Below are 22,252 nucleotides of genomic sequence, written 5' to 3' on the forward strand. Positions count from 1 at the left end.
CACCTACATGCATTCTAATTGAAACTTTGTTAGTTAAATCTTTTCGTCTTTGTCTTTGTTCTTTTTCTAACAATTTGAAGTTCTAAGCTTCATTCTTGGGATTTTATCTTTGCTTAAGCTATCAACCTCTCTCTTTTTCTTTAAACAAAATGCTTATCGAACAAGTTATTCCGCAAATGCGAAGCCCCTGAAAAGAGAGAATTTCGTTAACGTGACTATAAATCATTCAAGTTGAAGAAAGTCAAGCGTTCAATATTAATATGATACCGTAACCTTGCTTGCTATTAAAAGAAAGATAAAAGATCACTAGAATAAGCAACGTCTTCATTAGGGTCTGGATATCCCAGATCCAACGGATCTGGATCTTTGCAATTGTACCTCTATAGGCACACTGCACCAGGTGAGGAACAACTGTGACAAGGCACTCAAACCAGATCCGATCAATTGCTAGTATTGCCGGGTGAGCGGGAGAGATCCTCCATCGGATCGAAGGCAGAAGCCTCCACCCAATTCATTGCCCCACTAGGGTACTGAGGTCTGCTTTCAGTGTCTCGAGGTGTTGCCGCCGCGGTGCTTCAACTTACGTATCGGTAGCACCTCTTTTGCAGTATGTAGAGTTGACGTCTAGAGATTTGAAATGAAGACTGACGATCTATCAACCCTTCCCCGTCCATGGCACCAACCTCCTCGAGAATATTTTGATTGCTTCTTAAAATCTGGATTATCCATGCTCACAATTATCAAACCCAGGAACTTAACCAGCCTGGATTTGGATCTCAAACAATGAACAGGGTTGGATCTCATTGGTAGTGTGAAAGAACTATATCAAGTTGGACTACACCCTTAAAAGAAAAAACCAACAACAAATATATGAAGTTGGGAAGGCTTGGAAAACTGAACCTAATTATAAAGATCTATCAACATGGCATTTTATAAGAACATTATGTCCTTTGGATACATGTTATTTACATGATCCAAACACGCCATGTTTTTGTTTCAAGAAATATGGTGTGATCACACATATTGCTTTCGACATAATTGCATTATATTTCTTTTGAAAGAACAATACAGCATTCTTGACATTCGTTCGAAATACAATGCTCTTCTTGAATCTTACCAGATGCCTCAGAACTCCAGGACCCAATAGAGACCCTTTATCCAAGTCCAACACCAGACCATATTGATTCCGGATTGTAGATCTGATCTGGATCCATTTACTCGGATTCAGATGTCAAAGCCAATCGTGATTTGCAAGCATTTTAAGATCCAATACAAACCCGAACTTATAATAAGTATCAGATTAAGTTATTCCATCGGACTCCAAATCCAAATCCAACGGATCGAGATCGCGACATCACACGCAAGTCTGACCCGTTTGCATACCCAAGTCGGAACCGATTCGGGTACCGTTTTCACCCAGCGAGCCACGGAAAACGAAACCGGTTCTGGACCAAGTACAGTCAATGAGAACCAGTTCGAACCGGATTTTTCGGACCAGAATCCTACAATCCAGATCCATCGAACACCCTCTCCTCTCCCGCGTCGTCTCCCTCCAAAACCGGGAAGGAAACGCGGGAATTTCGCCTCCCCCTTTGGGCGGCAGCGTTGGCGGTGCCCGTCGCCATTTCCCCATTCCTCAAGAAAGAATGTTGACTTCTTATCGAGAGAGAGAGAGAGAGAGAGAGAGAGAGAGAGAGAGAAAGAACCATCAGGAATGCATCCTTCTTCCTCGTTTTCTCCACGATGAATTATCAATTGGTGTTGTTTTGCTTTTGAGGATCGAGTGTCGGGTGATTCGATTGAGATTTAAGAGTGGTCTTACGGCAAAAGTCCTCTTGGGGGGAGTGACGTGATCTCCATTTTTCCCCATTAAGAATGAGGCTTCCTCTTGGAGTTGGACCCCCAGAACGGTGCCTTCCGCTTCCCACCGTCGCCTTTTTATCATCCTTCAGGCATTTGCTCTATTTTTGTCTTACAATTTCTAAAACAGTTCGGAATCAGATATCTTCATTTACGCCGGTCTCGGTCTGTTCATCACGTGGTGAGGAAGGTAATTGGTTAAGTTCTCCTCTTTCTTCCTATTTTGTCCTCTTTCGAAGAGATGTAGGCGTTTCTGGATGCAGGATCGTCTCGAGTTCCTGCCTTAATGAAAGTCAAGGGAGTTTGTTCGGATTTTCCGGGTAATTTTGCCTATTATTTCCCCCCCTGGATGTGTTGCCTTCCTTACATAATTGCGTTTTGAATGGAAGAAGGTGGCATTCTCTCCTAAACATTGCATGTGGAGTACCATGAAGGATGCTGAATTTGCCTTCCGTTTTTGGGATGATTAATTGCACGCTTGTAATTGTGGTTAATTAATCGAGGTGCCAGCCATCAAAAATTTTGGCAGTTTACTTCTTTTTGGGCTCCTGACTTTGTGTTATTACCTGCAGGGTTGAAATTCGGCGGCCTTCTTTTTCCATGTAAGCTTGGCGGGATTTGACTTTGCTGAAGATGGTGACACTCAAAACATTTTAAGAAGTTCCTGTTTGTTTTCATGCGGTGTTGTTAGCAGCTCGGTGGATGAGGACCTTTTATGGCTTCTTGTGTTTGGAGCCTAGTGAGTTTTGAGGTTTAACGTGTGTTGGCTAACCGCTGGCCGGCATCGCCCTGCCAATTTTCCGGATTGAGGTTGGTTCAAGCGGTTTTTCTTTACAATTTTTGTTGGTGTAGTTGCAGCTCTGTTCTAATGCATAGATACGCTTGATTATTGCCAGGGCTTGGTGGGCACCAAATTTGGTTTGTTTAAGTGCTTTCTTGAATTTCCAGTTTGGATATTTTAGTCAAAGTTGTATTCATATTGTGAGCACTCTGTTTTCTTTTCAAACAATTACATGTATCGGAGACATATTTGTTCCTTCTATGGGAATTTATGCTGGCTTAGTTATGTCGTGTTTAAGTCTTACCACAATTGAATATCAGGTAGTTCTGTAATGATGCTATTGGGTGATATCCAAGACGTTGAGATCAAGAATGCGCCATCAGCTTAATAGTGGGGTAGTCTCTTTTGATGTATGTACTCGTAGTTGTATTTTTTTTTCCCTCTTTGTTCAAGGACTGATTCTTATTTCTAGGCAGATGTTGGCTGGTTCTGTAATTGATACTGCCATACCTTCGGTCGGGATATATCTTGCTATATTTTTGTAGGTTTTGTGGTAATGGATTTGGTTACCTCACGTCTGCAATTGGTTTTTTGTAAAAATACCACGTGAGAGGTTTAGATGAAGCAATATTTGAAATGTAGCTAGTTCCCACTTAGATAGTGGGAAGTGCTTAAAATGTTTAGTTTGAGATTACTTTTGAAGTACTTGTTTAGAGGTTTACAGGTCATACGTTAGAAGGTGATTGGCTTTCTGCTACTCTATACCGCTGAACACTAAGCCTTTTAGTTTCCTTTTAGCAGGTATCATGTCCTCCAATGCTGAATCAGGTTACAATGAAACTGAAGTGTCCGACATTATCATCATGAATGGAACAACATCCAAAAGAAATAGGAATGGAATAGTGTACAAGATTCTTAATAGTTTCCGGAAGCCAGAAAAGGAAATGCTGATTAGTCTTCCAACAAATGTCTCGAGGAGAGGAACTAGTAGTAGGTCTCTCTCTCTCTCTCTCTCTCTCTCTCTTGTCTTTTGATGTGTGTCATGCCTTTCCATGTTTATGTACTTGAATTGTTGAGGAGCCTTTTGTTGTCTCATTGTTAAGGAATCTTTCTGTTTGCGCAATTGCTGTTCTTTTTCTTCCTGCTAGTTCTGTTCTTTTAGTTCTAACTCTGCCTCTACCAGAAAAGAAATGGAAGAAAAGAACCAAAAATTTCCTGAGCTCAAACTTAATGGTAGAACAAAGAAGCATTTTTTCTATGAAACCAAGTAAAAGATACTAATAATTTAAAGGTGGTTACATCCATATTTTTATTAAGTAGATGGTTCCTTCTTATGTGCAGGTTGCCTCTTGTCCATGTTCCATCATTGGATGATGAGGGTCATGACAATGGTTTGGACGAGAAAGGTGATGAAAAGAGAACGCATGGAGCAGAAAGAAAATCCCATTCCCTTATCTCTGGGTCTTCTTACTGTGTATGTTCCTGCAGCATGATACTGCTTAACAAAGTTGTGTTATCAAGCTATGGGTTTGATGCAGGGGTCTCTTTAATGCTTTTTCAGGTAAGCAAGAGTGGGTTTCCTTTCTTGTTTGATTGGGTTTACTAAGAAAAGTGTCTGCTTTCAGTTTTCATCATGTCATTTTCCTTTCTTCTGTTCAAATAATCATAGGTTAGAGTCCAAAATTTTGACTGTAAATAACTCATTCACATTTTCACCATAGTCACAGTTTTGTTTAACTTTGATTGTTAGCTAAGTGACATGGGTACGGGTACAATATGAATACAGGTATAAAGATGTGGGTACATGCAGAGAGATTTTAAAAAATTTGGGTACGAGGGTACATCAGAGTGTATATGTAAATATGTATATTATATATCTAATAATCCACAGAAAATTCTCGAAATTAAAGAAAAATGCGAGGAAAATATAGAATCTTGGTGGAGGGGAAAACAAAGGAAGGGAAAATCAACATTAAAGAAAAATCAAGTCTGAAAATATAATTTTTTATGTTTTTCAAATACAGCCATACCCACATATCCCTGTTGCCATACCTGCATACCGACATGGGTATGTGGGCAGATCACACATACCTGTGTGAGTTAGATTATTAGTTGGTGGAAGTGGATGGCATATGCCAGTTTTTTGAGGTATTTAGACCTGGCATTCTTGAATTCATTAGACAGGCCTCTATCAATGATATAGAACGCTTTAAAGATCAGGCATTGTGTGTTTTTGTGTGTCAATGCTCTTTTGACACTACTAGATAATTCTTGTTTATAGAGCTTGTAAACCCTCATATGGAGTATGTTCAAAGTTGCCCCAGTGAGGATTGCAGGAGGTTGCTAGAGGTTATTATTTATTACCATGTGATCATTCTTACAGGTGGTGAAAAATATAGGTGGGCCATGATGCCAAATTATGCTAACCGTATTTTTCTCCCATGACAATATCCCAAGGTATTTCAGACAACCCTGCCAGATGAGATAGGATGCAATGGTGCACTTCCATGCTGATCATTGTGCTATAGCATGATCTGGCAAGCTGTTGACCTGCCTTTCTTCCACTCCCTGAGCTCTTTCTTGTACTAAACTAACTTATGTTGCATTAGTCATTTGACTTTGTTTAAGAGAAAGATAATTTAAAATGTGTATTTTTTGAGATGTAATTCAGCATCAACATTTCCTGAGGTTTCCAGTGGAAGCTTGCAGAATGCTATGAGATGGAGATACAGATCTATGAATCAGTCTTCTTATTGAAATTGGGCAGTATATGAAGCAGCATGTTGCCTGGATCAATGTTGTAAAACACAGCCTAATGGCCCTAACCGGTATTGGTGGGGTTCAAGTTAGGTGCCTAACATAATTTAACATAAAAAAACCAGAGATTTATCTTTCTATATTAGAAATCACAAGAGATTAAGAAAACAGGAAAGATAAAAAAAATAGAAGAATATCAGAAAAGTTAAAAAAATGCTTTATGAAAAGCGTGAACTGCATATATATAAGAAAATAAGAAGTATAATCTACCTACAACATGCAAGCTTTCATTCAAAAGAAAAATGTAGTTGACCACTTAAGTTATGCTTAATGGGTATCAGCTAAATAACCATTATTGTCATGACTTACTCGTTGGACTCATAAAGCAACTTTATGTTTATAAAACTTGATTTTTTTTTGAATTTTATGTTGGAGGATAGACATAGCCTCTTACCAGAAAACCATGAAGTTCGGTAATTTGTTGCCTAAGTTGTTAACATTTAAAGTAGGACATGGGTCGATCAGAAGTCAAGTCTCTTTCAAGATCAGTTGGTCTGAGTCAATTGATTGATTCTAAATAAATACACATATTTATGCAAAAGCAAATACCCTATGTATATATATTAGCAATGGTTAATGGTGCTTTTAGCAATAGTTCAGGGTGCTCTTTAGTGAACATTTTGGCCATCCAGCAACCGACTGATTTCAATTCTCCTATATATATATGTGTGTGTGTGTGTGGACTTCCTTAACTTACTTCACGTACCGCTACTCGCCCAAGTGCCTAGAATTCTCTGTGTGTGTGCATCACAGATTAGTTCTTTGACCAATCAACTAAGCTGACTAGTTGGGTGGTTTGACCAATTGATCACTGTTCTGATATCACATGTCAGTTGACGACTGGCTAACAGCATTTTGACTTCTCACTTCGTTGCAGTGAATCAATCCTTTAATTTTATTTTTCACTTTGAGTGTGTAAGAGTGCCTGTCATAACAAACTTAATGTTCTGCCTTAAGGAAGTTATGTAACTTCAGAAAGAACTTTATCGTTTTTTTTTGTGTTTTGAAGGTGTAATGTGTTTCTTACACCTTGTATCATACCCAACGTAACATAGAGGAGCATGTTATAAATTATGCACAACATGGTAAAGGATTGGTTTTTTTAAAGGTTATGTAATGTGAATATCGGACGATGGATTGTGTTCTTCAATCTACTTAGCTCCTCCTTTCAATATCTCAGGTCCTCTTGCATCTTCTCAAGGTGACTCATGTCAGCTATCTTCACTTAATTGTCTTGGTCTGGCATTTGGTAGTGGAAAAGATGTTGCTACTTTTAACAAAGTTGCTCTCCCAAGTACTGAATGCATTTCCCTTCATCTCATTCAGACCTGTTTTCGTTTCTGATTTGACTTCCATGCTTAATGCAGAATTCATTTTCTCTTTATGCTTTTTGATTGTTTATGAAACTAAATACTTGGTCCTCGTTGCTTTGGTGGATTCTCTGCTCTGTATGGCTCTTTCTACCTGTTTAGATAGATAAAAGCAGAATTATAGATGCACTAATTTTATGTACTCTTGCTTATGATGGTAGCTTTTTTGTAATGACCAGCTATTATTAGCTGCAGAGGTTAATCAGGCAATTGCATTCATGGACTGACCAAGATTCATTTTCATTTTTAATGTAGAATCTTGTTGCTGTCATAATTATTCTTATGTTAAGTGCTTTTGGAGTAGTGACCACAGAAAAGCTCACATGGAGGCTTGTAAGAGTCTGGATTCCTGTTAATATGATATTCATTGGCATGCTCATAACAGGCATGTACAGGTATACAAATAAATTCTCTAAAATCATGTTATGAATTTAGTTTTGTTGTTTTAATTAGGGAGGCATGAACACCCAAGTTTTGTGGGTGTGATTGTTCTTAGTTCATCGCAGTTATTCATAAGAGTAGACAAATTTTCAAACAGAAATCATTAGTTTGGTAACAAGTTAACTGTTGCATTTCACTTCATCGGCAAATGCTTATTGGACATGGAAATGTAGAATTCACAATATGTGGAACTGATGGATCTTATTTTAGGTCATTAAAGTTCAGATAAAGTTCCTTGCAAGATGTTAATAGGTCATTGAGGTTCAGATTAAGTCACTTACTAGACATCAGTCTTATCCTGAATAAGCACTGGATAACGGTCTGCCAATCCAATGAATCATAATTGCACTCATTGTGACTTTTACCCAGTCATACTGATCCATGATCTAGCTAGGATTCTCTTTACTGCTAATTTATGTCTGAAATATTAGAAGTATATAGTATCAATGGAAAACAATTTTTATGGAATGGCATACGCTAACGCTAATTTATACTAGGTATGGAGTTTGGACTATGGATTATCTGGTTCTGGAGCCAATTGTCTCAACATGTGGATCCATAATAGAATAATTGACATTTTCAGTGCAAATGCAATGTCGAGAATATACTATTAAACCTTATAAATAACACCTGTCAATGCATTATTAAAACCCAAGTTGCTGAGTGCAGATTGTGTCCATCATCTGCAATAACCCATTTAAGAAGGCAACTTAGTTGAGTAGGCCAGCCATCATGTTCAAACCACTAAGGCACTGAACTGTGGATAATGGAGAGTTTTTCTTGTTTTTGATATGAATGTTGTAAAAAATGGTCATAAGTATCTATTTGAAGAAATGTTCAGCTCAATAAATTGGACAACTAAAATGGGTTGCTTTTGATTCTTGACATATCGATCCTCATATTTTGGTCAGATTATCATTTGGTAAAAATCAATATAGAGCATGGATTCAAACACGGAAGTCTGTGTTTCAGTTTGTAAGGCACTTGAGATCAATCTACCGATTTGTATGTTGCATATGTTAAATCCTACATCCTATAAGCAGATACATGAAATATTTATAGAATAACTTCAGGATTCTCATTAAATACCTGAAACACTTTTAATCATACAAACAGTGTCACAGCAGTGACATGTCCTTAGTTGTAAATATTATGATAAAGTGCTAAGGTCTAGCAGCCTCATTTTTTTTGTCACATGGGCAAGTGCCATGTAGAGCTTCTTTTTTTATTGTCAATAAACCGGAAGTTCTTTACCAAGCAATAGGATACTTGCTTTTCTGTTTATTATTTTGTCTGACAGAGGTTAAGTTCTTCTTTTTGTGATTGTACAGCTTGAAGTATATTAATGTTGCAATGGTGACTATCTTAAAGAATGTGACAAACATCCTTACTGCAATTGGAGATACATATATTTTTAGACGGCATCAAAATGCAAAAGTTTGGGCTGCTTTATTCTTAATGGTATGTTCACGTGCTTCCTTTCTATGATTTATGTTGTCATTTAGTTGCCTCTTGTGCTTTACCATCCAGCAAGAATCTTATTGTAGCTTATCACCTTCTAAAAATAGCATTTGCTTGGTTGCCTAATATGTTCTCAGGGACAATAGTAAAAGGTTTTCATAATAACATGAATAACAAGCATGCATGTTTTCTGTACCTTCCTTGGATATGTACTGGAAAAGATTTTAAGTTCTCTGTTCCTCTGTATTTCACTATTTTTAACTTTATGGATGTTAATACATGTGTCATATACTTGTATATGTTTTTTCTCCCTTGCAATTTTTGATCATCTCCTTATGTATGTTTCCTACTAAGCCAACTTCTCTTGAGAGAGCTGCTGGCTGTTATGTTGCACCAAGCTTGTGATGATCTAGCTTTTATAATGGAATTTAGTAGGAGTAAAAGCTTATTTGGATCCCTTCCCAAAAAATATGATTAATTTCGGATCTACTTTTCACCAAAATGTTTGATGGTTCTTGAAGTGTATAAACATATGCAAGTTTGTAATATTGTTTTCGTTATGATTGCTGGAAGTTCATATATTTATCTATTTCTTTGTGTAAGCGGTATCTTGCTGATCAACTTTCTTATATTTCACTTGTGTATGCTATTACTGCAAAAAACTGTGTTATATTTCATTTGTGTGTGCTATTATTGTAACAGTGTGTGTTTGTGTGTGTGCATGCATGTGTAAATGTTTGACCTCATCTTTATGTTAATAATTTACTAAACTGAACGTTTTTGTAGATCATATCTGCTGTATGTGGAGGCATTACAGATCTCTCGTTCAATGCTACAGGTTATACTTGGCAAGCATTGAATTGCATTTTGACTGCAAGCTATTCAGTGAGTTTACTGTTTCATAATTCCAATCTTCTGTTTCATTTGCTTGATTTATTTTAAAATAAGACCTAGTGATTATGTCTTAAGTCATTTCTTGCACCATTTGGCAATGATTACTGTGCTTCCTCAATTTTGTTAGCACTTCATCCATCTAACATAGAATGAGCTATGTGAAATTGTGAATTACACAGTAGTAGAAAGCAAATAAATTTATAAATGTTCCACAAGTACGGAAATAATATCTAGACCCTTGATACCTGTAAACTGGCATCACATCTACTTCCTGAGACCTTGAAATCCATTTCATTCTTTTATAAGAAATCACTAGAAAAGTACATGCTTTGGGAGAACCAAGGTACAGTTATCTATAGATTCATTTCCCATTTCTTTCTTTGAGATTGGTTGAGATGTCTCTCAATCATATATGGATTTTCACTGATTTCCGGGGTGTTTTTTCTTTTCTTGTTCTGCTTTCAAATTGAAAGTAACAGAGCAGATGCTGCTTCTTGTACTACTATATCTCGAAAAAACTTTCCACGTCTAGTTGTTATTCTTTCTTATGGGGAGGACTTGATATTCGATCTATTTTTCTTTTGACAGCTGACCTTGCGACGGGTTATGGATGTGGCAAAGCAGGCGACAAGATCTGGGTCACTGAATGAAGTTTCCATGGTGTTGCTTAACAACTTGTTGTCATTACCATTTGCCATATTCTTGATCATTCTTTTCAATGAATGGGAATATGTGTACAGCCTGTGAGTGTCCTTATCCATGGACACTGAATTTGTTGTTTACTAGTGGCATCTTTTCTTTCGGCTACTAACTCAACTTTTAAACTCAGTAAAAAGTTCCTTATTGTTTGACATGTACAAGGAATTGGATGCCACTAACATTAGTAGGCTGAAGCTTACTGTGACACACCAAGACTAATATTTAGATTTCGTAAAGTGCAGAAATGTGCATTATGTGTCTAACTAAACATCTTTTGCAAAATCAACCCTTATAGTTAGCCTGTTTATGGTTGAGAACATTGACACTAGCATGATTGTTCAGTTTTTAATCCACGAAATGTCCTCTGACATTTTCTGTAAGTTCATCTTTAGCATTAACAAATATCTAGGAGTGGGAATGCTCTTACTCAGCTAAGTTTTTGTTTTTATCTCTAGGATTATATGCATCTCGATAGAAAGAGAAGGGGCCATATTTTACTTGTCTTCTTTGGATTGCTAAAGAAATAACTACAAAAGAAATATTCCTGTCTAATTTCAAATAGTTTCTTACTCTTTGTTCACTTATCCTCACCCAGCCTCACATGTATAGTGATGCTGTGTACTTTATATGTAAAGTAATGCAGAATCTTACCATGGATAATTTTCTAAAAGCAATTGATCATATATATATATATATATATATATATATATATATATATATAGATTGATACTCCTGAATAATGAAAAATTGCTGTAGATCAGGAGTTGTCTGGAGGTGGTCTCATTTGGTTTCCAAAGACTAAGTGTTCATTTTCTAAGCAACTTTTTCCAACTAAACATGTATGCAGAACAATCAAGGAATTATTCTGCATTGATGGTACAAAGTGGCTGCATTTGTTTCCTCTGGTTCAAAGGAAGTAGTCATGAAGGCAATCTCATTTGAAGATCTTAAGAGTCTCAGATTTCATTGTTATAGGAATTTGTATTGCCTTTTAGGTCCACAGAGTATTTTTAGGTACTTTATTGTTGTGGTAGAAGCTTCTGTATACTTTGACAAATGGATCTAGGGGGCTAAAAATTGCTCACTATTTTGTCCTAATGACACTAAAATAGGTGATTAACAAGGCTTTCTTTATTGGATTATACAACCATTACTGAACTGCAGTTCTTTGGTTCAATTTGGTGTCTTTGCCATCCATTTACTATTATTTGACTATGCTGAATTTTTGTACAATTTCTTTAATTTTGTACTGTAGAGACATGATTAGGTTGCCGATGTTTTGGGTGGTTGCGACAGCTAGTGGATTTCTTGGACTTGGTATCAGTTTTACATCTATGTGGTTCTTACACCAAACTGGGCCTACCACTTTCAGGTTCCCTCTCTCTCTCTCTCTCTCTTTTCTAGTTCACATCTGTTAGGATGTTTACTTGCATTTACTGCTAAAAAAGCATCGGTAATGGTGTGTAGGTGTATTCATGGTAAAATGCTATAGTGGGGAGATTAACATCAGATCTTCTGTTTTGCTTTTGACATTAAAACTGAGAGTTCAGCTTGTCTCACACTGCTTAATTGTATGCTCTTGAAGGAAAAAGTAAATGATGATCAAAGACATAGTAAAAACATGGGATGCTTTAGACTGGCCTTACTTCTGATTGGAAACTCAGTTAGGTGGCTGGTATGGTGCCACCAGCTTATGCATTACATGAGCACATCTAAATTGTATTGTCTATCAGATAAGTGCCATGTAATACAAGTTTCTACTGCAGTATTTTAAGTGAAAAACTGCCGCAAGCTCAACTAGATTGTGCTACAGAATATATTAAACAATCTACAAAAGTCATATTCCTTCTCCAGCTCTGTACTTGGATTATAGGCACGGTGACTAAGGGTGGATTTGGGTGATTTGCTTTACATCTCACTGGTCGTAACGAATTATGAATAACTTTCATAGGGATAAGCCTGACTGAAATTTCTATAAGTGCGAAGAATGGTTAAGTCTTGAGTTCAAAGTGTAAGATATTATGTTATAATTTAGTCATCGTGTCTTGGATGTTATTTTAAGTACTTTAGATTATTGAATTCATATTATGATTACCAAAAATGTGGATAGTTCTTGGTTTATTTATGTGCAATTTGATGTAGCTGTCCAAGACTTTGTTTTAGACTATGCAAATATGATTTTGTTATGTGTTCCTTTTCTGGTCTTCCTACAAGATCGATCTGCGCCAATGGTAGTGATCATTGGATTCTTATCTCCTGGATTCCTACTGTATGCGTAGGTTTTTTGGGGGAGTCTTTATCTTTTACACTTTGGCTCATTGTGCTTCTAATTCGTGTTTAATTTATGTTTGGTTTATAAAAGTGGCCATGATTATAGCTGCCGCTGTTTGGTTTCAGTTGATGATTTCCTCCCTTTTACAGTTTGGTAGGATCTTTAAACAAGATACCACTCTCAGTTGCTGGTATTCTGGTGTTTAGGGTTCCAATCAGCCTCCCTAACCTTTCCAGCATACTCTTTGGTAATAATGCTTCACACAGATGAGTTCACAACTTGAGGTCCTCCAACTCAGCTTCTGTAACGTGTTTGGTATTTGTACGCAGGTCTCTTTGCTGGAGTATTCTTTGCAAAAGCAAAAATGTCATGATTGAAGATACCGCAATGATGCCGAAAGATGCTGAAAGATGCCGAAAGATGTCTCTTTGCTGGTCTCTTCTGTAATATTTATTTATGTATTGTTTGGTTGTTTTGCAAAGATGCCGAAAGATCCCTTTATATCTGATGCAAAATCTAATATTTTTTCTGTAGCTCTAACATTATTATCCATAAGCTCATCAAATATAAGAATCTTTTTGCTTTTTTCACAACATTCACTGTCCAGTAAATGTATGTGGCCCCAGTGGTTGGACGGCACACATGAGATCCAGACAGAGGCAGGCAAAGAAGTGCCATACTGAACAACTCAGTTGCTACATCCAGCCTACTCTCCTACAGTAAGACCTAGTTTCTGAACTTGCCAACCTTTTCCATGTTATGCTCTGAAGCACTGGCAGACAGTCATAGCTAATTGGCATCTTCTTTTGAGGCCCTCGTGCTTGGAGAAGAATCAGTCTATGTGATCTAATATGGCTGCTGAAGACCTCACCAATGTATGTGCATTATAGAAATCTTATTTGGAGCAGACTGAAAGGTCACAGCAACCTAGTTCTGACCTAATCTAGAGAGGCCAAATGGTGCCTGTCGTTATTCAGATGATTCCCCAGCCAAGCCTACCGTCCATGTCCTAATCAGAGAGCCGGAGGATCTTCTGCAGGGCCCCACCACTGTGCGATAGCAAATGTGAGTCGCAAAGCTTGAAACCCTTTCCAAGCGGATGGACCCACTTGGATCTCCTAAATATAGTTGCTTGCAGGAATCCAGCCCTACCATCGTACTGTGCCTGAAGCAGCAGAACAAAATGAATGTGGGTGATTGCTGATTGGGTTGTTTTCTGTTGGTCTTCTTTTCTTTTTTAATGTTTACTTAGGAAACCTGCTTTCAGTGTAAAACCTCTTAAGATCATAACCTCGAAGGCCATACCTTTATGTCTTCTGCTTGCTTCGAGGCCTCAGTGAACCTACAGTATTCTTCAATTCTGGTGTCGCACTTGCCACCTCTTCAATTCTGGCGTCGCACTTGCCACAGTTTGTAGCTCAGAAGAATAACACAAGGGTTGTTGATTACTTGAGATTTGGGGTGGTTGATTACTTCAGATTTTTTATTCATGGATTTCATATAGCATAGTTTTGGTGATATAGCAAAAGATCCATACTGAAATTTATGATTCATCAAATTAAAGATTTGAAGTTAGACTTAAAAAATCCACATTTGAAAACCTAAAAGGTGAGGGTGTTCGATCTTTATCTGTATATTTCAAATTTCTATGGTCTTAGATGGGGGTCTATCAAGCGCAATCGAATGCCTTCTGAGTGTCGGCACTAGCTGACAGCTAACATAGATCATTCGTATGGGAGAAGAACCTGAGTGGTTTATAGACGATGGGCCCCTTTGTTGGCGGCTTGTCTTGATGGACAGTGAGCAGAAAAAGGTACAACGTGTGGTGTTGGGAAATGGAAACTGACGGTTGACGTTCTATGACGTTTCCCTCAGTCGGTAATGTATCTCCATTTTTCCATCAGTCGGTAATGTGTCCATTTTCAGGTTTGATTGCTCATATCATTTGCTTTTTCTATCTGGCCTCCTGGAAGATGCTGTCTCCTTGCTAGCGTATATCACACCTTGAGTTTTGAGATCCTGTGCTTGCTTGAATATTGCAACCATGCTTCCTAGAAAATCTGTCTTTTTGTGGAATAGATTTCTCTTCCGTGTGTTCATTTGGCTTCCCATTTCTAGAATTCCATCGTTGTCATGCCAATCTAACATCTACAAAATTCTCTTAAATGCTTTAATGTTACATATGACTGGCTGTTGGCTCTTCGTAGTCCTTCGCTTGTTGATAACTGTATTTGCAACTCCGAGACACGGAAAAGATTACTTTGTCATTGTGGTTCCCTCGTCAAGGCAATTTGGAAAAATGTTAAGAATATCGTGGTATATTAGTATAACAAGCGTCTTAAAAATGTAAAAAAGAAAAATAGAAAATTACGAAGACTTTGAGAGAGAGAAGACAAAGGGGGAAACCAAGGGAGGTGTACCCAGTTTGATTTGTCTAATCAGTGATAAAGTAAAAATTGGAATGACCAAAAGAAAAATGTGCAGTTGGTCTCATGAAAATGAACCTCGAGCTTAAGGAGGTTCACTAAAATTGCCTTTCCCATTAATTATAGTAGAAGAACTTCATTTGTGAAAGTTGGTAGTAGCAGAGGTTTGGGTTAGAGCACTATTCCTATTTCTACCTTTCCTGCCAAGTTTTTACCACAAATTGAAAGCTTTTGAAAATTTCGTATAGCAGTAGCTTTGACAGATTGGCTTCGCATCCAACTGCCATAACACCTCTCTCTCTTTTCAGTGCCTAATTTCTGCAATGTTGTATAATGTATCACAGACTGGACTTTTATGCCGCGTTGACGCTTCGGACAAGCCTTGCATTAAACTCCAACCGTTTGATAACTCGGAAATAACATTGACGTTTTCTTGTGGCGTTGAAGCAGGATGGGTGGTGGTGCGTTGTGACAAAAGATTCACCAATACTAGGACGGCAGCAGCAACGCTGCATCCCACTATGTTCAATTGCGCCCGAGCCCATGGGAACTGATGTTATGAACATCTGTTCTTTTGAACACCACCGCCCAAACATTCTTGTTTTAGATTAAAGATGGCAGGATAGGAGATCAAGTTCTTCTGCAACTCATGGTGTATCCTTAAGGAATTTCGTTGCATCTCCGAAGAGTTCGCCTGGTCTCCTTTCTACTTTTTGTTCTAGAGATTTGTTTGTTGTTTATAATGTTCTCATTTGCAGCTTCGTAAGTGTAACTCATAATTAAGAATTTCTTTTCCCTGAAGTATAATAATACCGTCCAATAAATTGATTTTAGTTGCCAGACTGGGGTTTGCTTATTAATAATCGACAAGTTCACAGTTCGTTCGTCAACAGCCTACACCACAAGCCAGTTTTGATTTTTTTTGGAGCAAGCATGAATCTCAGTTTTAATGCAGTCTAAGCATGCAGTGCCGTGGATAACACTTACGTGCATATCTTATCCTGGACTGGATTTGCTTGATTGTCTATAAAAGCCCAGAAATTAGGGCACCTCCTTTTGACTTTTTCATGACAGCTATGTAATTTAATTCTTAGTTTTCTACCTGTCCCCTTATGGTACCAGACCTGCTTTTGAGTATTTTGGGGTGATACCCACTAAGCTTCAACTTGCATATCTGTGCCTATTTTTTGCAGACCTAATGCTTCAAAATGCAAGATAGAAAATGGCCGACTACCATCCTCCCAGGTGTTCAGCTTTGCAACTTTGTTGTTCATCAGGCATGACTCATGAGTGGCTTGTGAAGCTGAACTGACCCCAAGGAGATTTAAAGAGTTGCTGTCAATGGTTCAGGTTGTCGTGGTCTTAAGCTTTATCTGTATCTGTCTTACATAACAGCCAGTCACCCATCTGAGATTGTGCTGGTTTGAAGCTGAAAATTTATATCAACTAAGATGATCAGATTTCTTCTCAGGGCCTACCCTCCATGAGTTTCCAAGTCATCAATTCTGATCCGGTTGAACTCCTTCATTACCATGTCCGGTATTTTGCTGGTTGCCGGTCTAGATTGGACATTAGGAATGAAGGCGATCAATTAATGGCTCTGAAAGAATGCCTGACATTAGTTTTCACACGTAAACTTTCCACGAGTTGTTGTGGAAAATGAATGCAGGAGTGCTTTGACATAATAGAAGAAGCATGAAGGGGGACGTCTCCAGCTGCCTATGGTCGATAGATCAGGGACAGATGGTGGGGGGGGCCGGCGGCCCTCACAGAGCCCCGTCGTAGACTGTAAACTAGCCACGGAAACTAGACATAAGTACAGAGCCCCACCGTAGACTGTAATCTAGCCACGGAAACTTGACAATTAATGGCGTCTTTTTCCATGGTCATTATGGCCAAGATAGGTTTTGAATATAATCGATATATTTCATGTCCCTTTCCCCCAAACCTAAAGAAGGATAAGCTTTTGAAATTTGCCACCTTTTTCTTTAAGTGGAAGTTTAGGTCCTAGAATGTTACATCATTATATTATACATAAGAGAGAGAGAGAGAGAGAGAGAGAGAGAGAGAGAGAGAGAGAGAGGACAAGTTCCACAAACTGCCAAAGAAGAAAATTGCATGGGAGTGGTACAAGTAGATGGCCTGTTTACTGCATAATTAAGTTCGGTAAAGTCACAAGCGACAGTGTTCCATATACGTGCAGTGTGGTCACGCTAGAAGTTGTGGCTCTAGTGATGAAGCTAATTAGATTAATTGCTTGTTTCTAATAGTATCATCACATGCAAGATCTACGATCGAAAGCACTTTTTTCTTTGGGGAGATGTGAAAATGGTTTACACGCACATGGATGCACAGACGTACATGTATAAATATGCGCCCTTGTTCATATGTATACACACACATAGTTACACACACACACACATATATATATATATATATATATATGTGTGTGTGTGTCATACGCATGTTTATTCATATACATACATATATGAGTGTCCAACTGAAAATATCACCAGGTTATGATAAGCCCTCACTACAAATTAAACAAAATATTTGGATAGTTTGGATGCATCTGAAACAAAGATCCACTCAACTCGGAATAGCTCCAAAAAATGAAAAACTCCAAGATCCTGAAGCCATACCATACTCAAAAAACACCCACTCATAAAATGACCCAAATACTGGACAGATACATAGAGTACTTCGATCTTAAAAAAAAATGTAATTTTCTTTTAACCTAACGGTTCCAATGGGAGTGGTGGAAATTGGAGATTAAATATACCATTCATGTATTCGATGCTCACAAGCCACCACGTCACCGTGTGAAGGGCGTTTTACTCTTTATTAATAGGTAACTTTTTTTCCCTTCCCACTTTTGTTCTTATAAGCAGGTGCTTTTAGTTATGTTCTAACTTTTTTCAACAAGGAAATTTTGGCCATTTCAAGCACCTAAACACTTTCACCACAGGGCCAGAGCAACGTATGGCCATGTGTGGGCATTTGCCCACATAGTCCCACAAATTTCAATGATTGGTGGTTTCCAATTACATTATGCCCCATAATTATTTGTATCTTACCCTTTAATCATTTTACTATGTTTAGCGCTTTTTTGAATGAGTGTCCCTTGGCAAAAAATTTATGGCTTGGCCTTTATTTCACACTGTTTGGGGGCATGAGATTCAATCTCTTGATCGTAACATCTTGCCTCTTACATTCCTAACCATTGGTGGCAAGTCAGGGCGTGAAAATATATATTAATTGATTGGATGCAACAAAATCTGACAATACATGTAATACCCATTTGAGAAACATCCTACAACTGCATCTAAAACCTCAGCTTCTTTCCTACTACTTATGGTTTTACTCTTTGTAAGTGTAGAGTTTTTGGTGTAATCGTTTGTGTGGTATAACTACTCCAATTTAACTCAACATTCCAACGATTTGTACAGAAAGTGAAGGTAATTCTGGCTAGAAGCTGCCAAAATAGCTTGAAAACCCAAGGCGGAGCCGTTGTGTCTGCACCAAGTGGTTTTGTTTTGTTCGTTCCTTCTTGTAGTTATCCAATAACACTATCACCCATTTGACCTGTTCTTTCCTTCTCATGACTACTGGCCTCAAAAGGACAGCAGGTCAATTCACTTAGCACGTTAAGCGAGATTATACCGAACAATGCTGTGAGAATCTTCACTATTTTTACGAGGCAACGCCAAACAAGGCACCATCACTACCAACTTTATTATTCAGATGTCCCAAGACAAACAGATAAAGTCGATCAGTTTCTTCTTGGACACTCTGAGTTAACACTTTTCCTTCATGTTTCTTCTATTGCAAGCTCTCCTTCGGATCTGTTTCATCAGTTTATCGCTTTCTCTCCTTTTTGGACAGCTCCATGTGTTCTCAGTCTAAAAAGCAGCTCGAATATGATGTTTGAGCTTCGCAAGTTTGCTTCTTGGTTCTGCCTTCCTTATCAAGGGACAGGTGTTCCATTTCATGCAGTGAGAGCCACCCAACTGCAAACTGTATTGAGTTTGCTTAACATTTTCATGGTTCTTGCCTTCTTGGCGCACTCCAAGTTCATATTCAGTTGAAGCACCTAAACCTCAAGGTTGGTGAGCTCAACCAAGTATATGAAGTGCTTTGTCTTTCTGTCCAAGCAAAGCAGAACAGGTTGTAGAAAAAGCCTTACATGTAATTGCTTGATTATCATATGCCCAACTTCACTTATCACCTACTTTGTTTTTAGAGGAATTTCCCTCTAAAGGCTCTCATTTTGGTATGTTTTTTTCGCGATCTGCATGCCGAGAAACTTTGTAACTCGCATGCACCCCATCCTTGGACCCTACATATGCAGCCTGCTTGAGTTTATGCAGGATCAGGAGGTTGATGACTGCGAGAATCGAACCAATGACTGGCCTTATTGGAGCTGATGTCCAAGACTATACCGAATTCCTTTTAAAGGCTGACCTTCTGGTTATAATATAGTCCTAATTAAAGCAGGACTCAGTGTTGCTGAATTTATGATAACATCCAGTTTTTTATAATGAGAATGAAATAAAGTCCTTATCTTGAGAGTCAACAATTGGAAGTTTGTGCTTTCCTGTTTGTCCTTTCAAGCGATTAGGATTCCAACTCATCTTTACTTTTATGTTGATTATGAACAGAAAGAATATAATTAACTTAGAAAATCTACCCAAGTATTTGAGCTAATCTAAACCAACTCATTTGCAATTGTAGTTCCCTTGAATACCGAGGGATAAGAGAGAGAGAGAGAAATGAGTCATGGCAGTTCGTGTGCTTCCTCTATATGCGTGCATATAAATATATAATTTTTTTCGTTTAACATGTGAATTTGAACTCTGAAGTGGGAGTAAAAGGTTCATAACGAAACACGTTCCCTTTGTCCTCCATGAAAAGTATACCACCTTGGATCAGTCCCCATCACCCAAGAGGTTACCACCACCCTTTGATTGCCAGTAAGCAACTTACTCCTAGATCTCTTTTGTGTTTTTGACACAGTTGAAATAAATCTCTCTCTCGATCGAGCAGGCCCAATCGGATGTGATTGGTACTGATTGTCGTATGCGACAGACAACATCCTATGCTGCTGTGAACTTTTCTACTGTCATAACGTTAGTTCCGGCACATCTAAATTGCACACTCTTTACGTTTCATTTCTCAACTTTTGGATGAGCAGAAGAGTATTTCATTGATTTTACCTTCAGTTGAAAGCTGAAGCCGTCAACCTTTTTTCCATTTTTTGGGATATCAGACTTACTTTTTTCAGTGTTTCATGGTGACACTCCTCTTTTCTATGCTTCAACTTGCATCTTAACGCACCCATTTTGTTTTGTAGTACAAGGAATTAATGTTACCAAAACTCAAAACGAAAATTGAACACCTGCCAACTCCTGGTCACCAACCCCCTCAAGATGTATTTGTCTTCAACTTTGCTTCTCCCGAGCTGACCACCACATATTTGGACTTGGCTTACTAACTATACTATCAATAAAAATAGCTTGACTCTTAGAAAAGGTTTCGTGACAGGAATGCTATTTTGTAACCGATAACATGTAATTTTTTTTCAAAATCAAGAGTGTCATGGTCATCCTGACCTCCCTTTGCCTCAATACCCGATTCGAGTAGTATGGCCCGGCAATTTTTTTTAATTTAACCGACTCGACCCAATATATATATATATATCACTTTTTCACATTTTTTATTTTGATGTTTTGGTATGTAACGTTAACAATTTGTTCATTTGAGAACATTTGGCGTGTCGTCCATGACTTTCTTAAAAACTTTTCATGATGACATTTTTACAAACTCTCTGTGTATTTTAGGGTTTTTTAGATATTAACATATAAAATATTAAAACTTTTAAATAAAAGTGCCGAATATCTCAATAAACATAATGATTAAGCCTAACCCAGGTTAGACTTGAGCAGCTAAACAAGGACTTCCAGTTAAACCCTACTTTGTGAAGCCTAGAGCTGGCCCAGTGCCCTTGTTTGGTTATATTGTAAGTTTCCGAACTACTTGACGCGATACAAAAACAGAGGGCCGAAATGCAAGGCCACCATCGTGGCGCTGCCTGCCGGAGAACTTATGGTCATTCCCCACGTGGGTGGTGGTTCCGGTGGAATGTACAACACCTGTGCTTAGACTTTCCGTGGTACGTGTACTACGAAAAGGCTATGCATCATTTTAAGTAGAATTTATAATATATATATATATATATATATATATATATATATATATATATGTTTCACCAGCTGCTGTTTTTATGAGCAATATCATTACGTTCTTCTTTTTACTTTGTTTTACTTTTACCAACCACCGTGAGGCGTACTCACTCTATCACTCATTATATGACTTCATGAGCAATACAAGCCGTCAAAGTTTCCCGTGATCCGAGGAGCGCGGTACGCAAAGCGCCAATCTGAATCTTCAATGAGCATGTGGTAAGCACTATTGGCGAATGCTACCCACCAGGAGCGGAGGGCCTCTCTCCACCGTTGAGTTTATTTACCTCGTGAAACGGAGGCAGAAAGGAAGGGCGGTCTGCCATTTGCTTCGGCACTCTGCAAGTACTCCCGTGAAATCCATTTGACTTCCCCACGGAAATCTGTTGACAGATTTCTAGGTTCTTGCTTAGAATTGATAGAACAATGAATTGGGTTGTTGATCTATCATCGAACATCTAATTTCAGATGTTCCATTTTCGTTCGAAGTAGTTTCAACTTCTGAAAATCCAAGCAGCTATTGATTCTTACAGTCCAGCAAGCGGTTCTCAACAAGCTTTTGATTTCTTACGGCAGCTTCAGCCAATTGGTAGCCACGGACTAACAGCTAGCGCCTGCGAATTCCTTCATTCTTTCACCGGCCAAACGACCAATGTGCTCCTAGATCTTCTGAACTTCGGTTCAGCGCCGTGAACAAATCCTAAGTGACAGATGAGTTGAAAGGGAAGCTCGATCATTCATGTCACTGGTAGCTAAGAGATGATCGCAGACACTACCACCACACCAGCTTCTGATCAAATAATAGTCATATTGAGCTTTGAGATTCTATTCTTTGAGTGTAGGCCCACTGAAATGAACATTCCTTGTCCTTGTAACTGGCTCCCGTGAAGGGGAGATGGTGGTCCATTTTGTGTCATCTATTACTCCAATCCCATCAACAGCGACTTTCCAAAAGGCATTCAACAGAATCTGTAACGCAGCAACGCCCC

General features: G+C 38.3%; 1 protein-coding gene across 11 annotated transcripts; it reads left to right on the top strand.

Annotated features, from left to right (window-relative positions):
* Positions 1-1,605: 1,605 nt before the first annotated feature.
* Positions 1,606-13,201, top strand: LOC116254059 (GDP-mannose transporter GONST2-like). Of its 11 annotated transcripts, XM_031629123.2 has the most exons (13): positions 1,606-2,050; positions 2,124-2,180; positions 2,433-2,462; positions 2,555-2,670; positions 3,443-3,635; positions 3,983-4,202; positions 7,084-7,223; positions 8,601-8,730; positions 9,517-9,615; positions 10,213-10,367; positions 11,579-11,695; positions 12,745-12,842; positions 12,925-13,198. In XM_031629123.2, exons 5-13 carry the CDS (start codon positions 3,448-3,450, stop codon positions 12,966-12,968), a joined length of 1,191 nt encoding a protein of 396 aa, XP_031484983.1. In that variant the 5' UTR covers positions 1,606-2,050; positions 2,124-2,180; positions 2,433-2,462; positions 2,555-2,670; positions 3,443-3,447; the 3' UTR covers positions 12,969-13,198. The 11 variants fall into 11 exon arrangements, with proteins under 11 accessions (XP_031484983.1, XP_031484978.1, XP_031484982.1 ...); XM_031629118.2 differs by adding exons at positions 2,757-2,778; positions 2,962-3,051 and having other exon boundaries at positions 1,606-2,670; positions 12,925-13,201; XM_031629122.2 differs by having other exon boundaries at positions 1,606-2,180.
* Positions 13,202-22,252: the final 9,051 nt, after the last annotated feature.

This window comes from Nymphaea colorata, chromosome 5 (genome assembly GCF_008831285.2).
Source record: "Nymphaea colorata isolate Beijing-Zhang1983 chromosome 5, ASM883128v2, whole genome shotgun sequence".
Classification (NCBI taxonomy): Eukaryota; Viridiplantae; Streptophyta; class Magnoliopsida; order Nymphaeales; family Nymphaeaceae; genus Nymphaea; species Nymphaea colorata.